This window comes from Gambusia affinis, linkage group LG07 (genome assembly GCF_019740435.1).
Source record: "Gambusia affinis linkage group LG07, SWU_Gaff_1.0, whole genome shotgun sequence".
NCBI classification, from domain to species: Eukaryota; Metazoa; Chordata; class Actinopteri; order Cyprinodontiformes; family Poeciliidae; genus Gambusia; species Gambusia affinis.
In genome coordinates this window covers 28507102-28530985 of record NC_057874.1, presented here as the reverse complement: position 1 = coordinate 28530985, position 23884 = coordinate 28507102, and the positions used below count along the sequence as shown (strand labels likewise).

The 23884-nt window shown below is 37.1% G+C and overlaps 2 protein-coding genes and 1 long non-coding RNA gene across 12 annotated transcripts in view; 1 reads left to right on the top strand and 2 right to left on the bottom strand.

Moving 5' to 3' along the window:
• The window catches only part of LOC122833857, a 35428-nt gene extending 22887 nt beyond the window's left edge, over positions 1 to 12541 (bottom strand). For 3 of the 5 annotated variants that reach the window (XR_006371073.1, XR_006371072.1, XR_006371074.1), the window contains exons 1-3: positions 12440 to 12541; positions 10956 to 11058; positions 10677 to 10772 (exon numbers count right to left, since the gene is read on the bottom strand). This is a non-coding gene — a long non-coding RNA (uncharacterized LOC122833857). Of the gene's footprint in view, positions 1 to 8697; positions 9065 to 10199; positions 10289 to 10439; positions 10567 to 10676; positions 10773 to 10955; positions 11059 to 12439 lie in introns of those variants that run through there. The other 2 variants (XR_006371075.1, XR_006371071.1) reach the window with 2 other exon arrangements.
• rspo4 (R-spondin 4) overlaps positions 1 to 12671 on the top strand; it is a 31887-nt gene extending 19216 nt beyond the window's left edge. For both annotated transcript variants that reach the window (XM_044121788.1, XM_044121789.1), the window contains exon 5: positions 12538 to 12671. In XM_044121788.1, coding sequence (XP_043977723.1) covers positions 12538 to 12647 — 110 coding nt within the window. In that variant the 3' untranslated portion in view covers positions 12648 to 12671. The remainder of the gene's footprint in view (positions 1 to 12537) is intronic.
• Positions 12672 to 19086: 6415 nt separating this feature from the next.
• The window catches only part of chd6 (chromodomain helicase DNA binding protein 6), a 60775-nt gene continuing 55977 nt past the window's right edge, over positions 19087 to 23884 (bottom strand). For all 5 annotated transcript variants that reach the window (XM_044121783.1, XM_044121787.1, XM_044121786.1 and 2 more), the window contains exon 45: positions 19087 to 23583. In XM_044121783.1, coding sequence (XP_043977718.1) covers positions 22579 to 23583 — 1005 coding nt within the window. In that variant the 3' untranslated portion in view covers positions 19087 to 22578. The remainder of the gene's footprint in view (positions 23584 to 23884) is intronic.

The following is a 23884-nucleotide window of genomic DNA, read 5'->3' as shown; positions in this document are numbered from 1 at the left end:
ACTGAAGACACTGAGAGCAACTTCCTTCTTCACAAAAACCAAACAATAATGGAGCCACGCCAGATTTTAGTGGTTGCAGGATTTCTCTTTTGTTTTTGCTTAATAAAAACATAAATCCTCTCTCCTACTCGCTCCAGACGTGCCAGGTTGTTAGGGTTGTTTTTACCCAGAATGCCCTGCGCTGCAGTCCACTTCCTGTTTTTGGAGCGTTACTAGTCCGCTTGGAACCACACCAGAGGAGGTAAAATAATTTTCTCCTTCTGAATTAACCTCATCAAACAAGGCTGAAGAGTTAAATATCCAGTTTTTCAGACTGGTTTAACTTGGTTATTCTGTACGAACATGGGTCCAATTAGTACTTGTTATGTATTTGTCTATTTTTCTTTTATCTTGAATGTATTTTTGACATGGAGCTCTGTTAAAAATAGAGTTTCAGTTACATATGGGACAGAGTAAAATTTATCTATCATAAATAGACATTTAACTAGCTAACTCACTCCAGTTGCTACATTATTTATTATTCATGCTTATTACGTAGATAAAATGACCATAAATCTAGATTTCAAGAGCCACATAAAGTGTATTTCTATATCAATACCTTTAAAAGATGACATTACAATGAACACGTTTATTAACAACTGGTTTAACAATTTAAGACGTTAGTTTTATTATCATTAAAGCAGCTGCAGCTCCTCAGAAATGACATTTTATTGTCTGTTTCATGAAGTTTGCAATTTATTTCCATATATAAATGTTAGTTTTCAAACGATGAATCCCACTGCCTGTGCTATGACTGATTTTCCTCCAGATTAAATAACAATCACTTTGATGTATGGTGTGCAATCTATCTATGAGGGAACGGATCAGATCAATACCATGTGCAGAACAACATTTTCATTCTACTCGCTCCAGCATCCAAACTTTCTTCTTTTCAACCCCATTTCTTTTTGGTGTCTGTAACCACAAACACTGGAGTCCCTCATTTACGGTTGAGACTGTCAAACCAAGAGGCCTCCCTCTGTGATTTCACAACGTTCCTCCCATCTGGGATCCTCCAACAGATTCCTGAGTTAAAATATCAGATCGTCTCTTTAACCTGCAGTCCTGATTGAGAAAATAGTAAATAATTTAACAAAAACTGAACCAGAAATGTCCCATCCCAGAAGACTCAACTTTACTATTTAACTGTAGTTTTATTTTATTTTAAAGTAAATGGCAGAGAGACTAAAACAATGTCGTATTTACGTGGGGTTTGGAAATGTGCGTGTGAATCAACACTGCTATTATAATCCTAAACTCTCCATATGTTTGTAACAAAGGGTCAGAGTTGAATGAATGGGAAAATCAATGCCAGGACATTCAGAGTGTCGATCTGGTTTTCATTCTGCTGTGGAGCATCAGAACAGTTCTTTATCTTACTAAGAACATTCAACAGCGATTTGGGACCCGTCCAACAGAACTTCAGATGTTTTACTAAAATGGAGAAACCTCTCTCTCTCTCACGGTGGTCTGTCGATATTACTTTGGGTTTTTGGGCCCCCTGGTCAGCAGCCTTTGGTTTCTGTGTTACACCTTATTCTGACACCACCATATACTGGGACTGTAGGAGGCGCTGTTGCAGTTTAACCCTTTGCCATACCTGGGCCTGACGCCGAGGAAAAATAAAGAAAAGCAAAAACAAGTAATATCTTACCACTAATATTGGGATTATTATTGAAATATAAATGGATCATCAGATATTGTGACCACGCTGTAACTTAGTGTAAAATACTAAATATTTGAACCAAACTGTTTCTGTTAAGTAACGCAACAAGTTACTACACAACTCTGTCACTAAACTAGGCTAACGGGCTTGTTTTGTTTGTGTTTACCCAGAATGCCCTGCTTTTGGTCCGTTTGGTGTTGAAATATCAATTTGAACCGCACCAGAATTCACTTCAGCCAAACTGAGACAGAGGTTTGTAGGTGGACCAAAGTTTGCTCTTTTTGATTTGGTTGCAGTTTCATACCTCAAACTTTAGGCTCTGGGCGAACAAACTGGAGTTGGATTAACGCGGATTAAGCAGGGCTGCTGTGAAATCAGCATGTTTAAACACAGTGGCGTGGGAGTTGGAGATAAATAACCGTGTGAAACAGTTGGGAATAAAGTTCCCAGTGAAGCCCAACGGTTGTCAACAACGTGAACAGAGGTCGTCAGTCCGTCAGTGGCTTGGTGGCAATGGGTCAGTCTGGGTCGTATTTCCAAATCCAGTCATCTGTAACTGAGACCAAATGTATAGCTTGTGCTGTAATCCAGGCGCCTCAAACAACCTGAAATATCCTCGACTTAATTCAAACGTAGAAAGCCGAACTGGGCAGAGTAAATCCAAACTCTGCTCTGGATAAAATCTCCTGTTTCTGCTGGCCCTTTTTTGAGTTTTGCTCGATATTACAGATGCCACTTTTGTTATTCGTTTTGCTTTTGTTTGTTACTCTGACATTTCATACAAGATTACGGCGCCGACAGCCAACTTACAGTACATCCAGACAAATCCCCGTAGGCTGAAACAGAATTACTGAAGATTAGAGGCTCTCTGGTACTTTAAAGGGCAGACCTCGGCGTCCCTCTCATTCAGAAGCTCATGGATCAGGATTTAAAGCCAACATAAACACGCATCATGTTCACAGACAGACCCTCAGGCACTGTAAAACCCCGGACAACAAGTACTGATTACACAACAAGTTGGTTTTTCTGCCCTCACTTTCACTCCATGAACATCCCTAATGTAATTTAGAGGCATGTCTAAGCAGAGAAAGCAGGTTTTTCTTTTTTCTTTTTGGACACAATGTGGACAGAGATGAGAAAAATCTGTTTCAGCAAATTCCAAACATTTTCGCTCGGATGGTGGTTTTCTGCTTGCATGACCAATTCAGTTGGAATCTTTTCATTTGAATTTCCTTTTATAACATTTTCATCAACTCATCAAGCAGTTGGACACTTGTTATAGACCACAGCTGCTCGCTGATTTTCATCAGAACGAAGACGGAGTTTGTTGTTAACCCGTAAAGAGCCGTAATCTCCGGCCTGTTGCTCTGCTGCTAGCTTCAGCAGCGAGATGCTTCTGCTCTTGTTTTGTGCAAATTTTACAAGATATGCCAAGATCTAACAGAAATTCAAGTTTGCACAGATGTGGAATCAAAACATGGGATTTTTTTCAGTATTTTACACGTTTACTGACTAGCATCCCGTACAGCTTAGTAATTCGTTATACTCTTAATTAATCGGATGATTAGTCGATTATTCGATTAATCGTATAAGAACTTTTGCTTGTTCTGCAGATTTTTCATTTAACCATTTATGATTATTTGATACATTAGAAATAAATTAAAAGATGCAGATGAACAAATTACTCATATAACATCTTATTGATGCATTTGCAGCTAATGTCCAACATCAACACGTGTAGGGCCAACCTGCTGAATATTTTTTGGATTAACCCGTTAATAATTGGGCAGAAAAGGATAATTAATATGAGTATTTTACAGAACATGAAGCAGGCAAAGCTAAAATTGACGAGTTCTGGGTAAAACCGTTTTAAAGGCAAATAATGTGTTTTATCTTGAATGCAAAATGTATTCATACTTGTACAATTGTTGCTCTTAATTCGTTGTTCTTTCAGTAATGTGAAAGCCTGTATACTCAGTTCAAAGATGATTCATTGACAGTTGTTTCAGTGATTGATTAATCACGATTAATCGTTTCAGACGTAGTCTCTTGTTTTCTCATCTCTTCAGTTTTCTTTTGGATTACGTATCAAGGAGAAAGTTTGTCGTTTTTCTATATATTCTGGATCACTGTCCTTCCAACAGATCCACTGATGCTGCCATATTTATTTAAAATCTAGTCTTTTGTGAAATTTTTGAACCTTTTATTCTAACACGGAACATAAACCACCCCACAGCATCACAGATCCTCCTCCGTATTCAGCAGTGGGCATGATTCTCCTTCCTACATGTTTACTTGGGCTGTTTCTTGCAGAAAAGCTGAGCTGTAGTCGGATCTGACTGAAGCATATGGTCCCAGTTTAGGTCCCAGAAGAGTTTAGCAAACTCCACATGTTTACGTTTAGGACGTCAGGAGAAAAAAGCCTTTCCCTGTCATGCTTCATAAACAACCAGTTATTTTCTATATAGTGACTAATGCTTGTTGTGGATACTTGGTGACCCCAAGTTGCTGTAGTTCACTAAACTTTGGAGATATTTTCACCTCCCTTACAGCCTTGATAATATTGGGTCCTGTATATCGCATAGTTACAACCCATTCAAACAGGAAGTGGTGGTTCTGATCAGCTTCAAACTGTTATTTACATTCATTTAGAGAAGCAACTAACGATTGTGTTAGTAATCGATTAATCGATTATTCTGGTGATTAATCCGTTAATCTGATGATTAATTGGATAAAAAAATTTGTGTATTCCACAGGATTTTTAATTTAACCTTTTTATACAATGTTAGAACTACATAAAAATATGCAAATAAACTATGAAAATCATTTTTAAGTGAGAAAATGGTTTGTTTTTTTGCTAAATCAGCATTTCTTTAGTGAATACCTAATCATTTGTAGGAAAGGATTCATCTTCAGCTAAATGAAATACATCTTGCATCAACATGTGAGAAACTGATCTCTTCTGCTGGATGTAACATAAATACAGGTCAGGGATGATCTGTTAGTTATTTTTTGGTATTAAATGACTAATATTTGATAGAAAAGGTGCCCATCAGTTAGTTTATTACAGAATTTGAACCAGGTGAAGCCAAAACTGCCATTTGATGAGTTCTTGGGAAAAACATATTTACAGACTTATTTGTTTGTTTTTTTTTTTGTTTTTTTTTATCTTAAATTCAAAATGTATATATTTGGTTTAATTTTCCTCTGAATGTTTTTTCAGCAAATGGCCTTTTTTGTCTGTATTCTCCAGTTATTGATTAATCGATTGCTAAATTAGCTGACAATTATTTCAATCACTTATTTGTCGTGACTAATCCGTTTCAGCCATAGATTTATTTTTAAATGAATAATTGAAGTTGGAGTAATTATATAACTGAATATATATTTATATTTGGTTGATTGAAAAAAATGCCCAAATTTAAGTTACATTTTCTCGCCGTGTAAATTGATCCGTAAAAATAAACTGTAAAAGTGTCTTTTTAAATATTTTTGCTGTATTTCTGTTGTGAGGAGATGAGATCTAATTTTTTAAGGGTAGTAGATGAGTTCATGCAGTAATTATGTGGAGTTGTGCAGGTTCTTAATGAAAACCTGAACCTGGGCCGCAGTTTTTGTCTCGGTGCCACCAAACCGTACGTCTGGCAGATCTCAGTGCCAACCTGGAAACCGCACAGTAAAGGAGGTGAAATTAAAGCAGAGCTACGTTTCATAGCGCTAACGGGGGCTAATTATGACCCCCGCTTGCTATTTGATAATGTCTGGCCTGCAGCTCATTCTGCACTTCAAACGCAGATCCTTTTGTGGCGGCTTGGATTCAACGATGGATCTGGCAGCTGGAAATCGGCTTGGCTGTGGTTTTTGTTTTTCAGTTTCAGGGGGAGGCCATCATTAGCAACGCATAAAAAAGCCTTTAGCATGTTTGTTTTAAGGTTCATAATCAAATAAACAGACCAACCTGTATTCAGACTTGCACATATTAGTGATGATGCGTGTTCTGGTCTGCGGGACCCAGTGGTCGGTTCCCCTGTTCCCAGTTCCTGCGCGAGCCCGCATGGCTCCATACCGTTTAAAGCTTCATGCTGATTTATTACCTGTTATGCCCATGTACAGTGCTTTTCTTTCTTCCACCGCAACATGTGGTTCTGACTACGACTGTTTTCCAAAGAGTCTAACGGATTGCGAGGATAACGCCAGCCTTTTTGGAAAATCCTCAAACTTTTTATCCCTGTTCACGGAGTTCTGGTTGTTATCCAGTCTTGCTTGGATACTAGCTGTATTTAAAAAGGTCAGTTTGGGTTATGATGGCATCTAGTTCTCAATGATTCCAACAAATTGCAGCGAAATACGATTTTTATGTCTTTGTGTGAGTTTTAAAGTTTTTGACTGTTGTTTATCATATAAAGGTTAGAAGTCTGAAAAAATCTCCTGTTTGTAAAGTCACAAAGTCAAAATTTAACAACAATAATTTGGGTTATTTAATCTGTCAAAGCAAAAAATAACAAGCTTATGTTATTGATTTATTTATATGTTACATTTCACAAACTAATTAGCGAGCTAAATAGTTAGTTAACTAACTAAGTTGTCCACTTTCTGTTAACAGCCAGTGAATTTGCAAGTTAGGGTTAGCTAGCTAGCTAAATATTCTGATTGGAGCAGAAATATTTAGATTCCTGATTCAATATTCAGATTTCTAATTAAATATGTAGCTTGAGCATAGAGATCTGGATTAAGGAGTAACATTTAGTTTTAGATCTGGTTCCTCTTTAATGCGTTTAACCACTTTTACAAAAAAAAAACTACTACTAACCTTTGTGCTACCAGTCAGAGTTGTGTGAAATCTGTAACCTGCTGTTGTTCAGTGAAAACTGGACCTTAAAAACAATCATCCAGTTTGTTGTTCCAAAACAGACCCAATACTGGGTCCTGCAGCACTTCTGCTAACAAGATCAATCTAAGCACATCCTATACAATAACCAATAATAAAGGCAGATTGCATATTTATTTAATGGGCAAAACCTCATCTACATGATAACAAAAGTTTCTACCTAAACAACTCCCAGCTCAAACACTAAGCATTTTTTAGACATAATTAGAGCTAACGACTCACACCTGATAAACACGCAGCAGCGACAGTCCAACAAGGTCCTGCCCACAAACTACCAACCAGATTAAAACCCAACTCTGCTGTTTCCAACAATACCAGAATCACCATCCTATGTGCAAAACTCACTGAACCAGCAGCCAAACAAGTCACCCCACCACCTCCCCCCCAGCTAATTTCATAGCTAATTACACAAGTTAAAAACATAAATTCAGTCCCACCTTTCCAGCGTCATTCTCATAATCCATGTTAAATCTGTCAATCACCCAAATCAACCAAAGGGCTGCAGAAATCTGCCCTGTAGGTTTTCCAACTCAATTCTCAGAGCGCCCAGGACTGGGCTTTTTAGTAGTAATTCACACTTATATTGTTTTTAAAAAATCACTATCATAAGTTGCAAAAAATATTTATAGCAAAATATATGTTGGGGGGAAAATAAATGAATAAATAAAAAAGAGAGCCAAATTTGTAACTCTACTCATGGTGCCAAAACGTCCAAAAATGGCACATTTGGAATGGTCACCTGGAGTTTTATCAACCAATACCTTTCTAAAATGTTTATGCTTCAATTACTGGACCAAACAGAATTTGGTCCAGTAATTGGTCAGAACCTGTATTGTGAATTGCTAGAGGTTCTGGGTTTCTACTGCATGTTTTTAAGGAAAATCCACATTACATAATGATTTTATCAGTATTTATTATTTTTATTTTGTATTTTGTCACTGTGTGCCATATGTATTTGTTCTTTCTCTGTAATACAAATGTTGATTTTTAGACTTCTAGAGTACTCACTGGAATATTACCTTCATTTTGACACCTGAACCAGTCAAATGCACCTTGTAGTTTCTGAGATATGAAATCCATTTTGAGGGTGTCATTTTCAAGACCCCTCCAAAAAACGTCCAAAAAAAGAGTTTCTGTTAGGAAGAGGCTGAAAACTGGACCTTAAAGACAACCGTCCAGTTTGTGATCCTGCAGATAATCTTGTCTTTTCTGATCATCCATGGAGTTCGGCTGAACTAAACAGAAACCAGAGCCACTTTCATTCTCATTAGTTCCATAAAGTCCTTGAGTTTGGTTTGAGGTTTGGTCACAGCGCCACCAGCTGGGCGGTTTTCCAACTTTCTGCCTGAAAGTTACAATAGTCGTTACGATAGTGCTTTACGATGTGCATGTCTGGTTTTCTGAAGCATGCATCAAATTGCAAAAACAAGACTGTGTTTACTTCACTGTTGCATGTAAAACTGGGATTTCTTCTTTTTACTGCTGTGGGTTGGAATAAATTTAAATCCGACTGATGTAAAAACCAATTATTGGGTATTTAAGATGCCAAAAAGACCCAAAACAGAGAGAGAGATCTTAATCATTGCAGCTGGATTCATAAAATCGTTATAAAACATTTGCAAAGATTCATAGTTTTCAGGAATATCCTGGTTTTACTCTCATGCTGAGGAGCTTTAAATTTTAAGGGATGAGTTGGACTTCACTGTAGAAAGTTAAAAACTTTCACAAAATTGTTTATTTTATCACACAATACTGATCTGCTGATCCTTTTTTTTTAGCTTTGACAAAATTATTGGTGAAATTTTAGGATCTTTTAGAGATTTTACAGGAATGTGAACTGGAAATGTTTTCCATCCACTTCATTTTATATTCTGTCTTAAATTCAGTGTAAGAAGTTAATACTGTTTGATAAAGATTTAAACCACTTTCACTCTTTTACATTAGACAAGACCCCTCCATTAGACAGTCTGTTTTTTTACATTAGACAGTTAATTACATAGAAAGTCACATTTTTGTTTCCCAAAACTTGTTTAGTAAATAAATTTCAGATTTATGTCAGAAAAGGGTAGAAATAATTATATTAATCATCTCTGTCTCAGAAGGAAAGGGTGTAAAATGAAATTTAAACATTTTTCCACCATTAACAAGATCTATGAAAGACAAAAGTCCCAGAAATGAGAAGTAGTGCTCAGATTCAAGTTTAGGACCAGAAGTGCAAATTGGACTGAATGTGTGTATACAAACCTGAGCCAAACTTTGTTGATATAAAATATCAACATTATTCCACTAAAAAAAAACACAGTTTTGCAGTTGTGGTCTTTACATCACGAAAGAAACGCAATTAAGGTCACAGGTGAATAAGTTTGTTCAGACCATACGTCATTTTAAAAATGCAGCGGTATCCTTCTTCTACTTCCTGTCGTCGTCTTTGTCGTTTCCGTGGCAACATCCGGTTGTTGATCATGTGACTCCTGTGATACAAAAAAACATTTTCTGTTGCAGTTTTCAGTGATGCCATACTTTTGACATAAAAAGCCACATCATCCTATTGCAAAATGTTTTTTTCAAAATTGACTTGTTTCTATTTAGTAAATTATTTTCGTAATTCTTATTTGCCTAATTTGTTTACCACTGGCGAAGAATCGAAGAAGACGACAGGAATTGGTAGGAGGATGATTTCTAGTAACTTATTGCAGGAACTAACTTGTTCATGTCTGATTTTATTTTCACTCTTATTTAATACTCTAATTGTAGAATTGTTTTTCCGACATTAGTGAATATGGACAAAGTTTTGTGCACGTCTGCATTGGAAACAAGTTTTTTATTCTGGGTTTACATTATCAATAACATTCTGGACGCCTACTTGCTGCACTTCCTTTGACCATAAAATTGCACCATTGGCTGTAATTCCAATTTGCGCACAAATTTTACGCAGTTTGGCCGAAATTCCGATATAAACAATTTTTCTACTAGCTGAATTTTCATTGACCATAAAACTGCACCACTGGTCGTGATTCCAATTTGTGCAATTTCACACAAATTGAAACATAATTCCAATTTTATGGTCAATGAAAACACAGGTTCATTTCCATTGACCATAAAATTGTGCAAATTGGAATTATGAAAATAAATTTGCCTCATGGAAAACTACAATTTCAGAAAAACACGTTTTTTTGCTTTACTCTTTTTATTAGTTTTTGCGCTTGAGGAAGGTGGGTTTTTTGTTGGCTGTATCAAAATGTGTGCAATTCTCAAAAGTGCAATGGAAACATTTGTCACATTACACATGTCACATGATCAAGAACCTGATAGTACTACTGGCAGAAACAACAAAGAAGACGACAAGAAGTAGTACTGGGATGATGGAATGACATTTTCATGAACAACGAACGTGTTCACATGTGATTTTAATTACGTTTCTTATTTATAGGAAACACTTCAGTTGCAAAAAAATAAGAACTGAGGTATTTTAAAATTTATCTGCGTCTCTTTGCATGAAAGATAAATAAATACTATTCATAATTTAACCCACACTTTAAAAACAAAATTTAAATGCAAAAAAATTATCTTGGAAAGTCAAACAACAACAAAGAAGATGAGGACAGAAGACATGAAGAGTCATGAAAGCTCCATGTTAGGCGATCGTAACGAAGAGCAGCTGGTTGGATAAACTCCTCATCATCAGCAGCATCAATCTGCGACAAATTAAACTTCACCAGGAATCACTCCAGCAGAAAAATCAGGTCAGGGAAAAAGATGTGACATTTTCTGCTTCTTTTGCATCCTATTCTCAAAAAAAAAAACGATATACGACACAAAAAAAGAAAACCTTCAAAATGTTCTCACTTCTGCAGTAAATCTGATTCTTTTTCAACTGCAGCCAAAGGAGGTGAAGCCAGAGCAGCAGCTTCTCCATCCAAGCCGGACCCGAATCATCACACCTGACCTCATACATGAGTTATGATGTCAAAATCTGAAAATATGTAGCAGTGTGATCTGGAGTCCCTATGCTGTAAAAGCATCATATAATCCAATCTCTGCAGCCAACCATCAAAGCAGTGATACATCACCCAGAATATTTACCTGACACTCCACCTGGAGGACTCTTCTTCTTCTTCTGCTAACCAAATGATGGATGAGTTCCCAAAAATCCTGCGGGTGGCGGGCCTGGACCACCATCTGAGGACGGAGAACAACTGAGAGCATCAGCAGAGCCAGAAAACATTTTTCCTCCCGACGTTTGAAGAGTCACTGGAGGAAAAACAAATTTACCATTTTATTTATTTATAAAACAGGATCATGTAAAGCCTTATTAAAATAAACTTCTCTTGTTATGGACTCCTTTTACATGTTATTGCTTACATCTGGAAATTTTGCGCATGCCCTCAACGCTGGAAGGCGAAAAGACGATTCTTTATTTCTCATCCACAGCCGCGGTGGAACAAACCGTCAACTAAATGAAAACCTGGAGATGTTGGCATCGTTAATTTAGTGCTTTGCGCCACAGCAAAGGGAAAAATACAGCAGAAAAACTGTTTAAGAACAACTCAAACCCACTTTTGTCTCGCTCTCCGTGTCGGCTACGCTACACACAGACTCGTTGCCATAGCAACTGGCAACAACACTACTTTATGTTTCAAGATTCAACACCAAAAACCATGCAAACATTTCTCACACTGTTTATTTTGCTATTATTGATAAATGATTGCTGTGGTAGATTAGCTACCGTAGCTATTAGCTAAACTAACACAGCGGTGGTAGATTAGCTACCGTGGCTATTAGCTAAACTAACACAGTGGTGATAGATTAGCTACCGTGGCTATTAGCTAAACTAACACAGTGGTGATAGATTAGCTGCTGTACTGATGATCTGTCAGAGTTAGCGTGTGGGCTGTTTTTATTTTTCATCTGGTCAGAAGTACATCGAATTCCACATCACATCTACATGCTAAGGATGTCATAGTCAAGCTAGCATAACTGACATATGTGCCTCTCCCTCACTATTTTTTTCATAATTGAAACTTTAACTGACCTGTTATCTAGACGTCATAGTGTTGACAATCAATAGCAAAGCACTGTATCCCGTTTTCTTTTATATATCACATATATTTTAGATTTAGGACATTATCTTGACAACTTGACAGCTAATGCTAGTCACTGTAGGTAGCAGCATTTTGCCCTCCAGCAGGGAGACGAGGCGGATCTGGCCTACATGACGTTATGCTGCAACGGGTCTATAGACCTTTTTGTCATGTTTTCTGTTTTAAATGTAAACAATTCAAGTTCATTTCAGCATAATTTAAACCATCAGTGTTCAAACTGGGTGATTTAAACTACTGGCAAGCCAAAAACTATTAAATTAAAACTGTAAAAGTTTTTAATTTACCCCTCTCCCCTTTTTCCCCCCTCCGCCAATTTTTGGGGATAATCAGCTGTTTTCTGTTTTGTTGGCCAAAATATTTATCATTTTTGACATATGGTCAGAGGCCGAACAAAATAATTTCCTGGGCTATAAATGGACCCCAGGCCACACATTAGACTGCCCCGATTTATAGAAAAGGATCATGAAATGTTCTGAAATATAGAGAAATTCATAACTTTTAAGACACATCTAATATAAATCAGTCAATTAAGTTTATTTGTAGAGCATATTTAAGCAACAAGGCAGCTCAAAATGCTTTACATCATAAAAACACAAAAATAAAGTCACAAAAAACGTCTTACAGCCACCAATAAAGAAACCAGAAACAAATATTACATTTTGACAAGTGCTATCATCAAAATCATGTTTTATTTATTATGGCTAAACTGCTAACGATGCTAACGACAGATCAAACGTGGTTTACCTGAGGTGAAACATGGGAACCGCAGAGAGAAAAGACAGAAATATTTGACCTTTGTCCCATTTTTCTCCTCCGCCGTTTGTCTTCCTCTCGCCTGTCAGAGAGAAGACGGAATAAAAAAGGAGGACTTGGCAGAAAGAGGGAGCGAAAACGACTGCGACTCCTCGCCAGCGTCTCGGCTAACGCAACAACAGACACCATCAGCGCCTGAACCGGATCCAGCTCCATGTTGGCTCGCCGAACCAGAACCAGAACTACAGAGGACAAAAACAACCTGAACCGACAGTTCAGTTTATCCCCATGATGTGTGAATAAAATGTGTTTTCCAAACATTAAATCAAAGTAGGAGCTGCACTGATCTGAATTTACCTCTGATTCGCTTTTTAATTCATTTAATCAAATTCCATCGTGGTCAAATTTGTTGCTAACATCTTCATCACAAAAAAAAAATAAAAAAATCCAAACTGGGTTAGATTCCATGAAAAATAAATGTTTGGATAAAAGCGTTAAAGTGAAATTTTATCCACTTGATTTGGGAAAATTGGCCCAGTTGTCGCTAATCTCAGGTTGTGATTATATTATTGTTTTGGATGCTAAAATGGCCTAGTCAAAGTCCAGATTTCAAATTTATTTTCAGTCTTGTTTGAAGACAAAGTAAGACTGAAAATAAGAATAAAAAACAAAACAAAAAATCTAAATTAGCGCCTTTTATTTGTCACTGAAACCAGATTGGAGATTAGATTCAGCCTGAGAAATGATGCGTTGAAAGCAGTCGGAAAACTGGAACGCGGATCTGGGAATAACAGAGATCATGAATTTAACAGGATTTACTGACGAATAATGTTTCCCCCCCAGAGCAGCGACGTTGGATGTTTTAGGAATGAAGTTTAAAACGTCAGGAGGTTTCCCAGATGTTTTTATCCAACTCTGAACTTGTACATTTTGAATATATTGGAGAAAGAATGGGCAAAAGTGCAAATACTCTCTTTTTTGGGGGGACATTGAAAATTTTAAATTGAATAATTTTTTTGAGGTTAAAATTGACCAAAAATATTTGCTGCTGCACTATTTCCCACAAATCCACCAGTAAAATATCTGCAGAACTCCAGCTGGATTATCTTCAAAGGTTTTTATTTTGTAGTTTTGATTTATTTCCTCTAATTTTGGCCAAAGATGAAAGAAAGGAGTCTTTCTGGTGCATCTTAATGGCTGATAATAATAAACGCTGCATGTTCAGTCCAAACTATCTTGCAGTTTATTCGTTTGTCAGTTTGTGTGTAATATAGTTGAGCTGAATACATGATGTAATATTTTGATCCAGGATGATTTATCTGATATTGCACAACTGAAGCTTGCATGACAACATGCAAGTTCTCTTCCTTTTTTTCTCCAGAGCTAATAAAATCTCTTCTTTTTTCCCACCTAATAAATATTTATCGCTTTTTTAAGAGACGACATTGGAAATTTTCCACAACATGAATGTGTTGCTCTGTAAATGTGTATTTTTATATTATCACAGATTTTTCTGGGTTCAGATGTGCAAAAGCTTTAAAAAAAATTGCAAAAAATGTGCCAAATTTCAGACAATTTGATGAATTTTTTTTAAAAAAACTGCACATTTCATAACTTTTCTTTTCGCGCATTTTTTCCTTGAACATGTAAGATTTTTGCTTTTGTTTGTTTTATTTTCTGATCACCAAGAAATAATCTGACAAGATTAAAACAAGCTGCTATTGTTTTAAACTTTTGGGATGGTGTGATTTCTTTCTCAGTCATTTCATTGTTGGCCAACAGGGGGCGCAGTTGGTAGCGCTGTTGCCTGGCAGCCAGTTTCTGATTATTTTCTCCAGCCTGATAACTGCTGGAGAAAAACCTGCGCCATATAAGTTGTAGTGCGTCAAAGCATTGTTAGATGTACGCCACTGTAGATTTTAAAAAGTAGGACATTTCTTAAAAAAATTAAAAAATGTTTAATTTTGAGATTAAATCGGCTCCAAGTCAAAAGTGTCTGCCAAGAAACTCAGGACATTTTTAGAAATTCTACAAGAAATGTATATAAAAACAAGCTTTTTCTACACATTTTGCAGAGATTATTTTAAAAATTTCTTTGATTTTTTTCTTGCAAATTCATAATTTTTGTAATCAGTAAATTCAAAGGTTTTTCTAAAACTTTTCTCAAATTAATCTCAAAATTTTTTGTCACAAATTTTTGACTTTTGGAGCTCAGCAATTGCCAATGTTTTTCTGGAATTAATGTCAAAATTTCCTTTGAAACTTCCTAACAGTTTATCCCAAATGTTCAACTTTCAGAGCTCAGAAATTTCCACGTTTTTTTGTTATTTTTTTGAGATTAGTCTGAAAATTTCTGAGCTTTTTGGCATTTTTATTTTTTCTATTTACAGTAGCCGTAAAACGCCATCGTAGATCTGATACAGAAACCCAGTTGAAGGTTAAATATTCACCAAACCTTAAATTTGGTCACCAAGAACATGAATTGAATGATCTAAGACAGACGAGGAGAACTTGAAAGTCATCTTTTATTGCACGATAAAAGATCACACATACCATGTTTTGACTTGTCAGATTGGTCCACATGGGAATATAGAGCGCTATAGAGAACAATAAGAAAGAAAAGTAACCAAATGAGATAAAACCCCCATGAAGTCCAGGTGGTTTACGTATTCTAGCTCTGATGGGTTTGCAGCATCAGGATCAGATGCTTCCTGTGACCTTTGACCTTTACATTGTACTTTGTTCAGCAACGCCAACCTGACTGACCTGTGAGTTTATTCAGACACCAAACTGCATTTGAAACTTTTACATCACTGACTGAGGTTTTATCGATTTTAAGGTAGACCTCGGTAAAGGATAAAACAGGCACAATGAATCGATAAAACTTTCAGATTTGATGTTTTAAAGATAAAATTTACACGGTAAAAATCAAACAAATCTAAACTGGGAGAAGATTCTGGTCTCTGCTGTGAATCTGGCAGAAAACAAGAACCTGAATATATTTATCTGAATATTTAAGAATAACCAGGAATATTTAAAGGTGAACTGGACTAAATCTATTTTCTCAATGTGAGGTTTTCCAGATTTTATCCTTTTAAGCCAAAACAAGAATAAAAGCTGCAAAATTTTAAAAAGCAAACTCAAAACGAGAGCTGAAGGATGGATGAGGAAACACACAACCTGCCAACTCATGAGTTTAAAATCATCTTAGTTGATTCTGCAGCCAGTTTTTTCTTCTGGGTCTGAATAATCTTTGTACAATGGAGCTTAGGCCAAAATAAGAAAAAATAAAATCTAAAATTATGAGAATAAAGTTGTACAATTACGGGAATAAAGTCAAAATAAAACGAGAAAATTTGTAAAATTCTGAGAATAAAGTAATAATCAATCAAGTTTATTTGTACAGCAAAGTCAAAATAAAACAAAATTTATCTTTATTCTCATAATTTTAGGTTTTTATTATTACTATTATTTTCTTAGCACGGTGCTAATACACCTTTGCATCTTTCTGTATATTTATTATTTTCGGCCATCTTGGAGCCTAAATGCGAACAAATCTTGAGAAAAAAACCCAGCTGAACATTTCCAGCTTCCGGACTGAGATTATCCGTCAAGCAACAGAAACACAGATCCGTTTCATTTCCATGTGAACCAAAATGTTTCTGTATTTCAGGGTAACAAAAACAGCCATCAATCAGTCGTGAGACAACAATGTAAAGACAAGAACTGTACAATAAATACATCATCTCTGATCAGAGTTTTACACGTTGAGGTGACTTCCATGAAAAAATAAACACTGTTGACGGAAAGCACGTGGTCGCCACGAGTCCGTTTCAAGTCTTCACACGAGAACAGGAAGTGATGCGCAGCCGTAGCTTCATCTTTGTTTAAAAAATAAAATAAAATAAAAAACCAGTTTGGATGAAACAGAAGTAAACAGAAGGCATCGTGCAGCTAAGGAATGCAGTGAGGGTCAAACTACCGACTTAACAGATGCTACTTCATGTTCCTGTGCGGTTTTCCTGCCGGTTTCTGAATTTCGGAGTTGAATTTAACCTAAAAGTGTGATTAAAATGTGGTTGTGCAGTGCAGCTCTGAGCAGTCAGTATCTTAACTGCAGCAAATTCAGTTTGAAAAATATTTTACTTATCCTAAATGGAAACTAAATGCTGCTGAAATTCTTCACAGTTATTATAGATGGCGATGGCTATCTACAAAAGATTTCCTGTAGCGGTCTGTGTTGCAGCAAATTTGAAGAAGCCTCTGACTGAAGACACTCTGTTTTCCGAAGAGGATGTTCAGAGTTCTTCTGGAAACATGTAAGCAGACGATCCTAGATTAAAGAATCAGTTAAGGACAATAAACGTATCACAATATAAGCGTTTCGTATCAGTCAACATTGATAATTACTGATCAGTTTTTTGCTTGTTTTTAATATGTGAAATCCTGCCGAACTGGTGGTGTGACGGTTCCTGTTTTATCCAGTTTTCACTCTACTCCGTTGTTTTTTATTTTTAAGCAATTAAGAAGCAAAACCTTAAATTGCTGCAGCGCTGGTTACTCAACAAGTGGTCGCTAGGTAACCAAAGAGTGAGTGAGTTGCTAGGTAACCAAAGAGTGAGTGAGTTAGTTGATTCCACCAACCGAGCTTATCTAGCAATGAGAGGTTGAGCAGTTCAAGTCTCCCACAATGCTTTGTAGTTCTGGATCAGAGTTATTGAATATTCTATCTATTGATATTGATCACGTGTTTATCTCAGCATACGTCTGTGTCCGTATTCATGGTCCTGAAAAAACGACCCGGTCCACGCAGGACGGATCCTTCACAGACTGAATAAACGACGACCGGAAGAGAAAAGCTGTGAATTCGGACATTTCTAGCCTTCGTCAACTGTCCCCGCCCCCAACTCAGCGTAACTCATGTTGCCTAGCAACCGAGACAGCACGAAGCAGAGAGCGGCGAAGAAAAAAACAATGCAGCCAAAGTTTGTTTTTGTCATGCATTACTCCTGATTTCTGTATTATTCTTCACCTTTTCTAGTAAAGTTACATTACAGTTAAATAAAGCCAGTATGTTTGAAGGCTTGACTTTAATCAATCAAACCGATTTGATCAGGAATGAATTAAATAGTAAACCAAATATTTTACAACTAGATATCACCTGTCTGAATAATATCGGTGTTTAACTTCCACTCATTGGGGAAAGATAGCGGGAGTTTTTACAACAACGTGCCGGGAGTCGGGCGTTCTCCTCCGGTAAACCGAACCTCCGGGGAGCCGCCTGCTAACGCAGCGGGAGCAAACATGTCCGAAAACATCACAGCAGGTTATGTTTTGGTGAACCGAGCAGATATTTGAGACTTACACACTTACACACTCGTCTAAAAACGTTGTACAAAATCACGTTGTCATTTAAAATGTAATATAACAAAATAATTTACAGCTCTTCAGTTTTTTCAGTATATCTGTACATTTCAAAACATTATTTGTTTTTTGAACCCAATTTAGATTTGCTTATTCTTTTCTCCTGGTGAAAAAAAAAGTTTAGATATAAAAATAGAACAAGTGAAAAAGAACAAACGACTCCGGACAAATGCAGCTCACACATTTATGCTAACCTAGCATAAATGTGTGAGCTGCATTTGTCAATGTGTAATCTAGCATAAATGCCAGTTGAAATAAATCATGTTTTACTTTTCAGGTGTTTTAGATGGTAAAGTAAATGACTTTATGAATATATTGCTCTGTCTCGCTTTCAACTGCAGGTCAGATACTGACTGCTCAGGACTACACCACACAACCCCACTGCAAAAAATAAATAAAAAATAAAGAGTTAGGTCAATTTGTACGGAAACTACAATGGTGTATTAGGACCATAAAGAATAAGAAAAAAGGGAGTAAATTTCCACCAAAAATCCTTTTTGAAAAGTCAAAAAAATTTGCTAGAAAGAACTCAAATTTGGAGATTAATCTCAGAATTTTTCTAGAAAAAGATCTAGGAATTTATAAGTTTGAAAAGTCAAATCTGTGAGAAAAAATAACATTTTGAGATTAAAAAAAAAGAAATATATATATATATATAAAAAATGTCTAAGTTAAAACCTCTAAATATTTTAGAAATATTTAGAAAAAATCTCAGAAATCTTCTAGAGAAAAAACAAACAAGGAACTTTAAGTTTGGAAAGTAGAAAAATTTAGACAATTTTAAACATTCAAAAAATTTTGAATTTTAAACTTTTCAACTTTGAAAAGATGAACATTTTTCACTTTTGAAACTCGAAAATTTCCATGTATTCTGCAAAATTTTTGAAATTAATCTAAAAATGTATGAATTTTTGTACCAAATTTCAAACTTTTCAAAAAAGTTTTTTGGCCAAAATTTACCCCCTTTTTCCTATTTAAAAAAAAAAAACATCTACAAAAGCTCTAATGACGTCGTAGAAAAAACAAGTCACATGTCGCTTCCACTACCATTATTAACGATCTCTTATTTGGTGACCCCGTCGCCATGGAAACAGGATGAAATGTGCAAGTGAAGCCCACACGAGGGAAAGTGTTTTAACTTTAGAGGCACTGATACGCAAACGTTTGTGCTTTGAGGGACGACTGATTGGCCTTTTAGGAGTTGATGTAGTGAGTTAAAAACTGCGCTATGTTTTGTTTCTGTTGGGTCTCCATAAAAAAAAAAATAGAAATAAAAATAAAACAGCAACAAAAAAACGCCACCAGGTGGGGAAATGTAACAGACTAGCTATACAAAGACATACTAGCTAGAAATAAGGCATTTTACTTTGACGAATACAATGAAACTGAGGAAAAATAATATTTGGTGAAAGTTTGGCAAAAACAAAAAAACAAAACAGAAAATATAATAAATTATATGGAGCCACAAACTTGTGACAAGGCAACAACAATGGAGTTTTTCTTTTTTTTGTGACCTGTCAGGACGAAACACAGCAAAAAGTGTGCGCATGCATGCACACATCCAAACTTTCTCCCAGTCGCTCACAAGACGCAATGGAAAAAAATAATAATGATAAAACATAACATGTTCACAGGACGCTGTGCAAAAAATAAAAAATAAAACGTTTTCATGGATGAAAACCAGAAATACGGAAAGCCGTCGACGGAAACATTTCCACCCTGTCGTGAAAATCGGAGTAGAACCAGCGACTTGCATCCTTTTAATGTACAGTACAGTCGGTTTGCTTCCCGGCGGAAACAGGACAGAGATACATGGAGCACTTAAAAAAAAGACAGCAATGTACAGCGAGAGATTTACAGATGAAATATTACATGTTTGAACTGCAAACTGAGGAAACAACGAGGCGTTCAGTCTCTCTCTTTCTCTTTTCTAAAATCAGGACAAAACCTCAAATTGGAGATTCAGATCAAAATTTGAGTCTTTTTGCACTTTTCCCAAAGATTTCAGGAGGAAAACTCGCCCTCTTCTATCCACTGTTTGCATCTACAACTGCCTGCTGCCGCCCCCTGGTGGCCGGACTGAGATCCTGATTGGACTGGACCACTTTTTTAAAGGGGGGGGATCTCCCAAAGTGACTCTGTGGCTTGATCCGAAACAAATCCCATGATTGTTCTTTGCTTTTGAATTAAAGAGCAGGAGTTAATTTAGCTTTTCATGTTAGCAGTGGAAAAAATATCTAAATAACGTTTAAGTTTAAGGTGCAGCCTTTTAGTATGGAAGAAGATTAGTGCCATAAAAAAAAAAATCAGTTTTTTTTCTCAGAATTTAGTCTTTAATTTCAATCAAAGTCTAAATATTAAGTTTTCCAAGAGGCACCAATTCTCTTCCATATTTAAATGTTATGTTTTGTCATAATATATGTATTAGCTAAAAAAACAATAAGAAACTCTGGATTTAATTAGCATCAGCTGCACTTTAAAATGAGTTTTTTTATTAAAAATTCTGAAAGCAGGAACTTTAGAAGACATTTTTCTGCAGCTTTTTATGGTTTAGCGTCGGTCAAATCTGCGTGGGATTTTATTTCAGATTAATTCGGATGGCAGTTTTCTTTTAAGTATTGCACATGTTTACACTGCAAAAACAAACAAAATCAACACTTTTTTGTCTAGTTTTTAGTGCAAATATATTTGTACACTTGATTAAGACAAACTAACTTATATGTAACTTTACAGCAAGATGTAAAAAACCAGTAGTGTCTAAACGTTTTGCAAAAAATGGCAAATTTAAATTATTAGTGTGCCACAAATTAATCCAATTAAAAATGCAAAAATGTCTTTTTTTTATAGTAAAATTTCTGTGAAATCTGTAAATCATTAAAAAGAAAAACAGAAAATTTCCAAATGTTCTGGATTGTAAATTGTTTACTTTCTTGATCAAATTTTAACCACTCTTGACTAGAGGGCCGAACAAAATCATTTCATGGACCACAAACGGCCCCCGGCCCACACTTTGAGCATCCTGTTTTAATTCCCAAATATTGGTGAAAAAAAATAGTTACAGGTGAAACAAGACATTTTAACTTATAATATGAGCAGATTATTTCAGGACTTGTCCTCAGTAATTGACCTAAAAAATGCTAAAAAGTTACTTCCAAGTTAGTTTTGTCTCAATTCAAATGTATGAATATATTTTTAGTAGAAACCAGATGAAAAAAAATAGTTTTGGTGTGAAGTTTTTACAGTGCAGAGGAACCATTTTGGATCGCTCCCTTCTTTCGGTTCTCCCTTCTGTTTTCAGTCTGGATGCAGGATGACGGGGAAGAATACGGAGATTATTTAACTCTACTCGTGTTTTCTTTTCTTTTTTTACAGTGGAGTGGAGGGGGCGGGGCAGAGGGGGTTCCTGGTATATAAACAAGTTGAATATAATCATCATCATCATCATCATAAAAGTCTTTACATGGACGTTGACTTACAGACTCGGCACAAACTTTACACGGCTGCTCAGCGGAGAAGAGAGCAACTTACTACACTGCAAAAACACAAAACCGTACCAAATATTTTAGTCTAGTTTATTGTGGAAATATCTTATTACACTAAAAATAAAACAAAACTAACTTACAATAACTTTTCAGCATAATGTAGGAGCTTGTTTTAAGTCAATGATTCATAAATATTGATAAAATAATCCACCAGTTGAACTGGAACTGTTTCATAACTTAACACTTGGTGTTCAAAGTGTGGCTCAGGGGCCATTTACGGCTCCTGGACTTACTTTTTGTGGCCCCAGACTGCAATAATAGAAATCTACAATTGAAACCTTGTTACAATACAAAGTATTTCCTTTATTTTGCACAGATAAAATCTATCCAGTTCCAAACCTGAACTGACAAAATTCTTAGTATTTCTTCAATAAACACCTGATAAGTATTTATTTTAATTAAAAAAAATCTGCAACATCATAATCTGGTTTTGACTCTACAATTATTTAAAATAAAATACTTCATAATACTTCATTTGTTTGAAGTATTATGTTTATAGCTGAAGCAATCCCATATTCATATCTGTATCGGCCCCGATATTGAAAAACATCTTGATCGGTATCGGTAATAATTGTTACAGTCTAATTCTGTGCTTTATTACTTATTTTACATCATATTTAGAATTCCTAACTGCGCTTTCTGATTCATTTGAAGGTTTTAAAAGTTTATTTTTAAATACTTTCAGTTTCTTTCTTACTTATTTTACATTTTTCTGTTCTACTCCACTGGACTGTCTGAACAAATTAAAGCTGTTTTTACATGTTTCACCAAACGTGTGAAGATATTTATTTATGTATTTCAGAGTCAAATTAATTTGTTATTCGGTACATTTATGTCTGTTTTAAAAAAAGAAACTATTCAAGTCAATTCAGCTTTTTTTCTGCCTCTGATCGACTGGACCTCAGATATCGGTCTTGGTAAAATCTGGATCGGTGCGTCCCGAATTACACTGTAAAAGAGGTTTTTTTTTGGTCCCCAAGTCCAAAAGGTTTGGACACCCTGATGTAACACAAGCTCTTATTTCTTCCTGAAAAGTTTTTCATCAGCTAGTTTGGTTTAGTTTTTAGTGTGACTGGATATCTGCAGTAGAAACTGGACAGAAACATTTGCTGATATTTTGTTGATATTTTGTGTTTTTGCAGTGAGACGCAGGGAGACGATGTCCTACACCGCCTCGCCAACCCGTCTGTCCACCTCGTCCCCCGTCTCCTCCGACCCGTCCTCCTTCTCCTCCGGTGCCGCAGCTATTTCTCCGTGGTTGATGGAGTCCGGTTCCGCCCGGCCGGCCCGGCTCTCCTCGCTTGGCGGCGAGGCGGACGAGGACGCGGTGACGGTAACTGTACTTTCTCTCTCCTCCGCGTCTCCCAATTTGCCCCTCTCTCTCTCCTCCTCCTCCCTCGCCCGTTTCCTCCTTCTTTTGGGGCTTCCCGGCGCGCCGTCGGCGCCGCCCGGCGTCACGGCGGGCAGCGCCATGATGCCGCCGTGGGGGAGGAACATGTGAGGGTACAGCAGGCCGTGCGACACGCCGGGGATCAGGAAGGGGTTGAAGGTGTGATGCACTCTGCTGGTGGAGGTGATGACGGCCGCTGCCGCCTCCGTCGGCCGCTTGGCGCCCTCTGCTGGCTTCTCCTTGTCGGCGCCGCTCTCTCGATCAGCGGTGGCGGTCGTCGATGACGGGCTGGCTGCCTCCGATGCTGCAGTTGTCGTGGTGACGGTGGATGCAGAAGCAGAGGCGGTGGAGTGCGGCGGCGGCGCGTGCGCCATCATGGTGCCGACGCTGAACAGGGCGTGCTGCGGGATGGCGGCGGCGCCGTGAGGGTGCGGGATGCCGTGCAGCATCATGGGCAGCATGCTCAGCCCGTTCTTGGCGTCGTCCGCCGCCGACCCGCCGCTCCCCGCGGTGAATCCGTGTGGGAATCCAGCCGCCATGATGGGGATCCCGGGGAGGGCGCCGCGGAGGTTCTGCAGGGTCACGATGGAGTCCATGCTGCCGATCAGGCCGCCGTTCATGTAGAGCGGCGGGCCGAGGCCCGTGGAGGCGGAGTCCGACACGGACAGGAGCGGCTTCGGCATCTCGCTGCGCGGCCGTCGTCCACGGCGACGCGAACCCGGGTCCCGGTTGACCGGTTCCGTCAGGATCCGAGAGAACTTCCCCTCAGGAAGGAAACCCTGGAGCAAGAGCCGACATTCAGGAAAATTCAAGAAACCTTTTAAACTTCTGAGATAAAAACAATACAAAAGAAATTCTGTTTAATATGATGCTATTTATTACTGCTGCTAATGTTTTGTGATAGAATCTAGATTAATCAGGCAAACAATAAATTAAGATTTACACTAAACACCTACAAAACACAGAAACACAAAATTTCAGAAACATTTAGCATATAAAAAATAAGATGATCAATAAGTCGATAAGGAATAATAAATATTAATTATATTGAATCAATCCAAAATGTTTCGGGGTAGAATG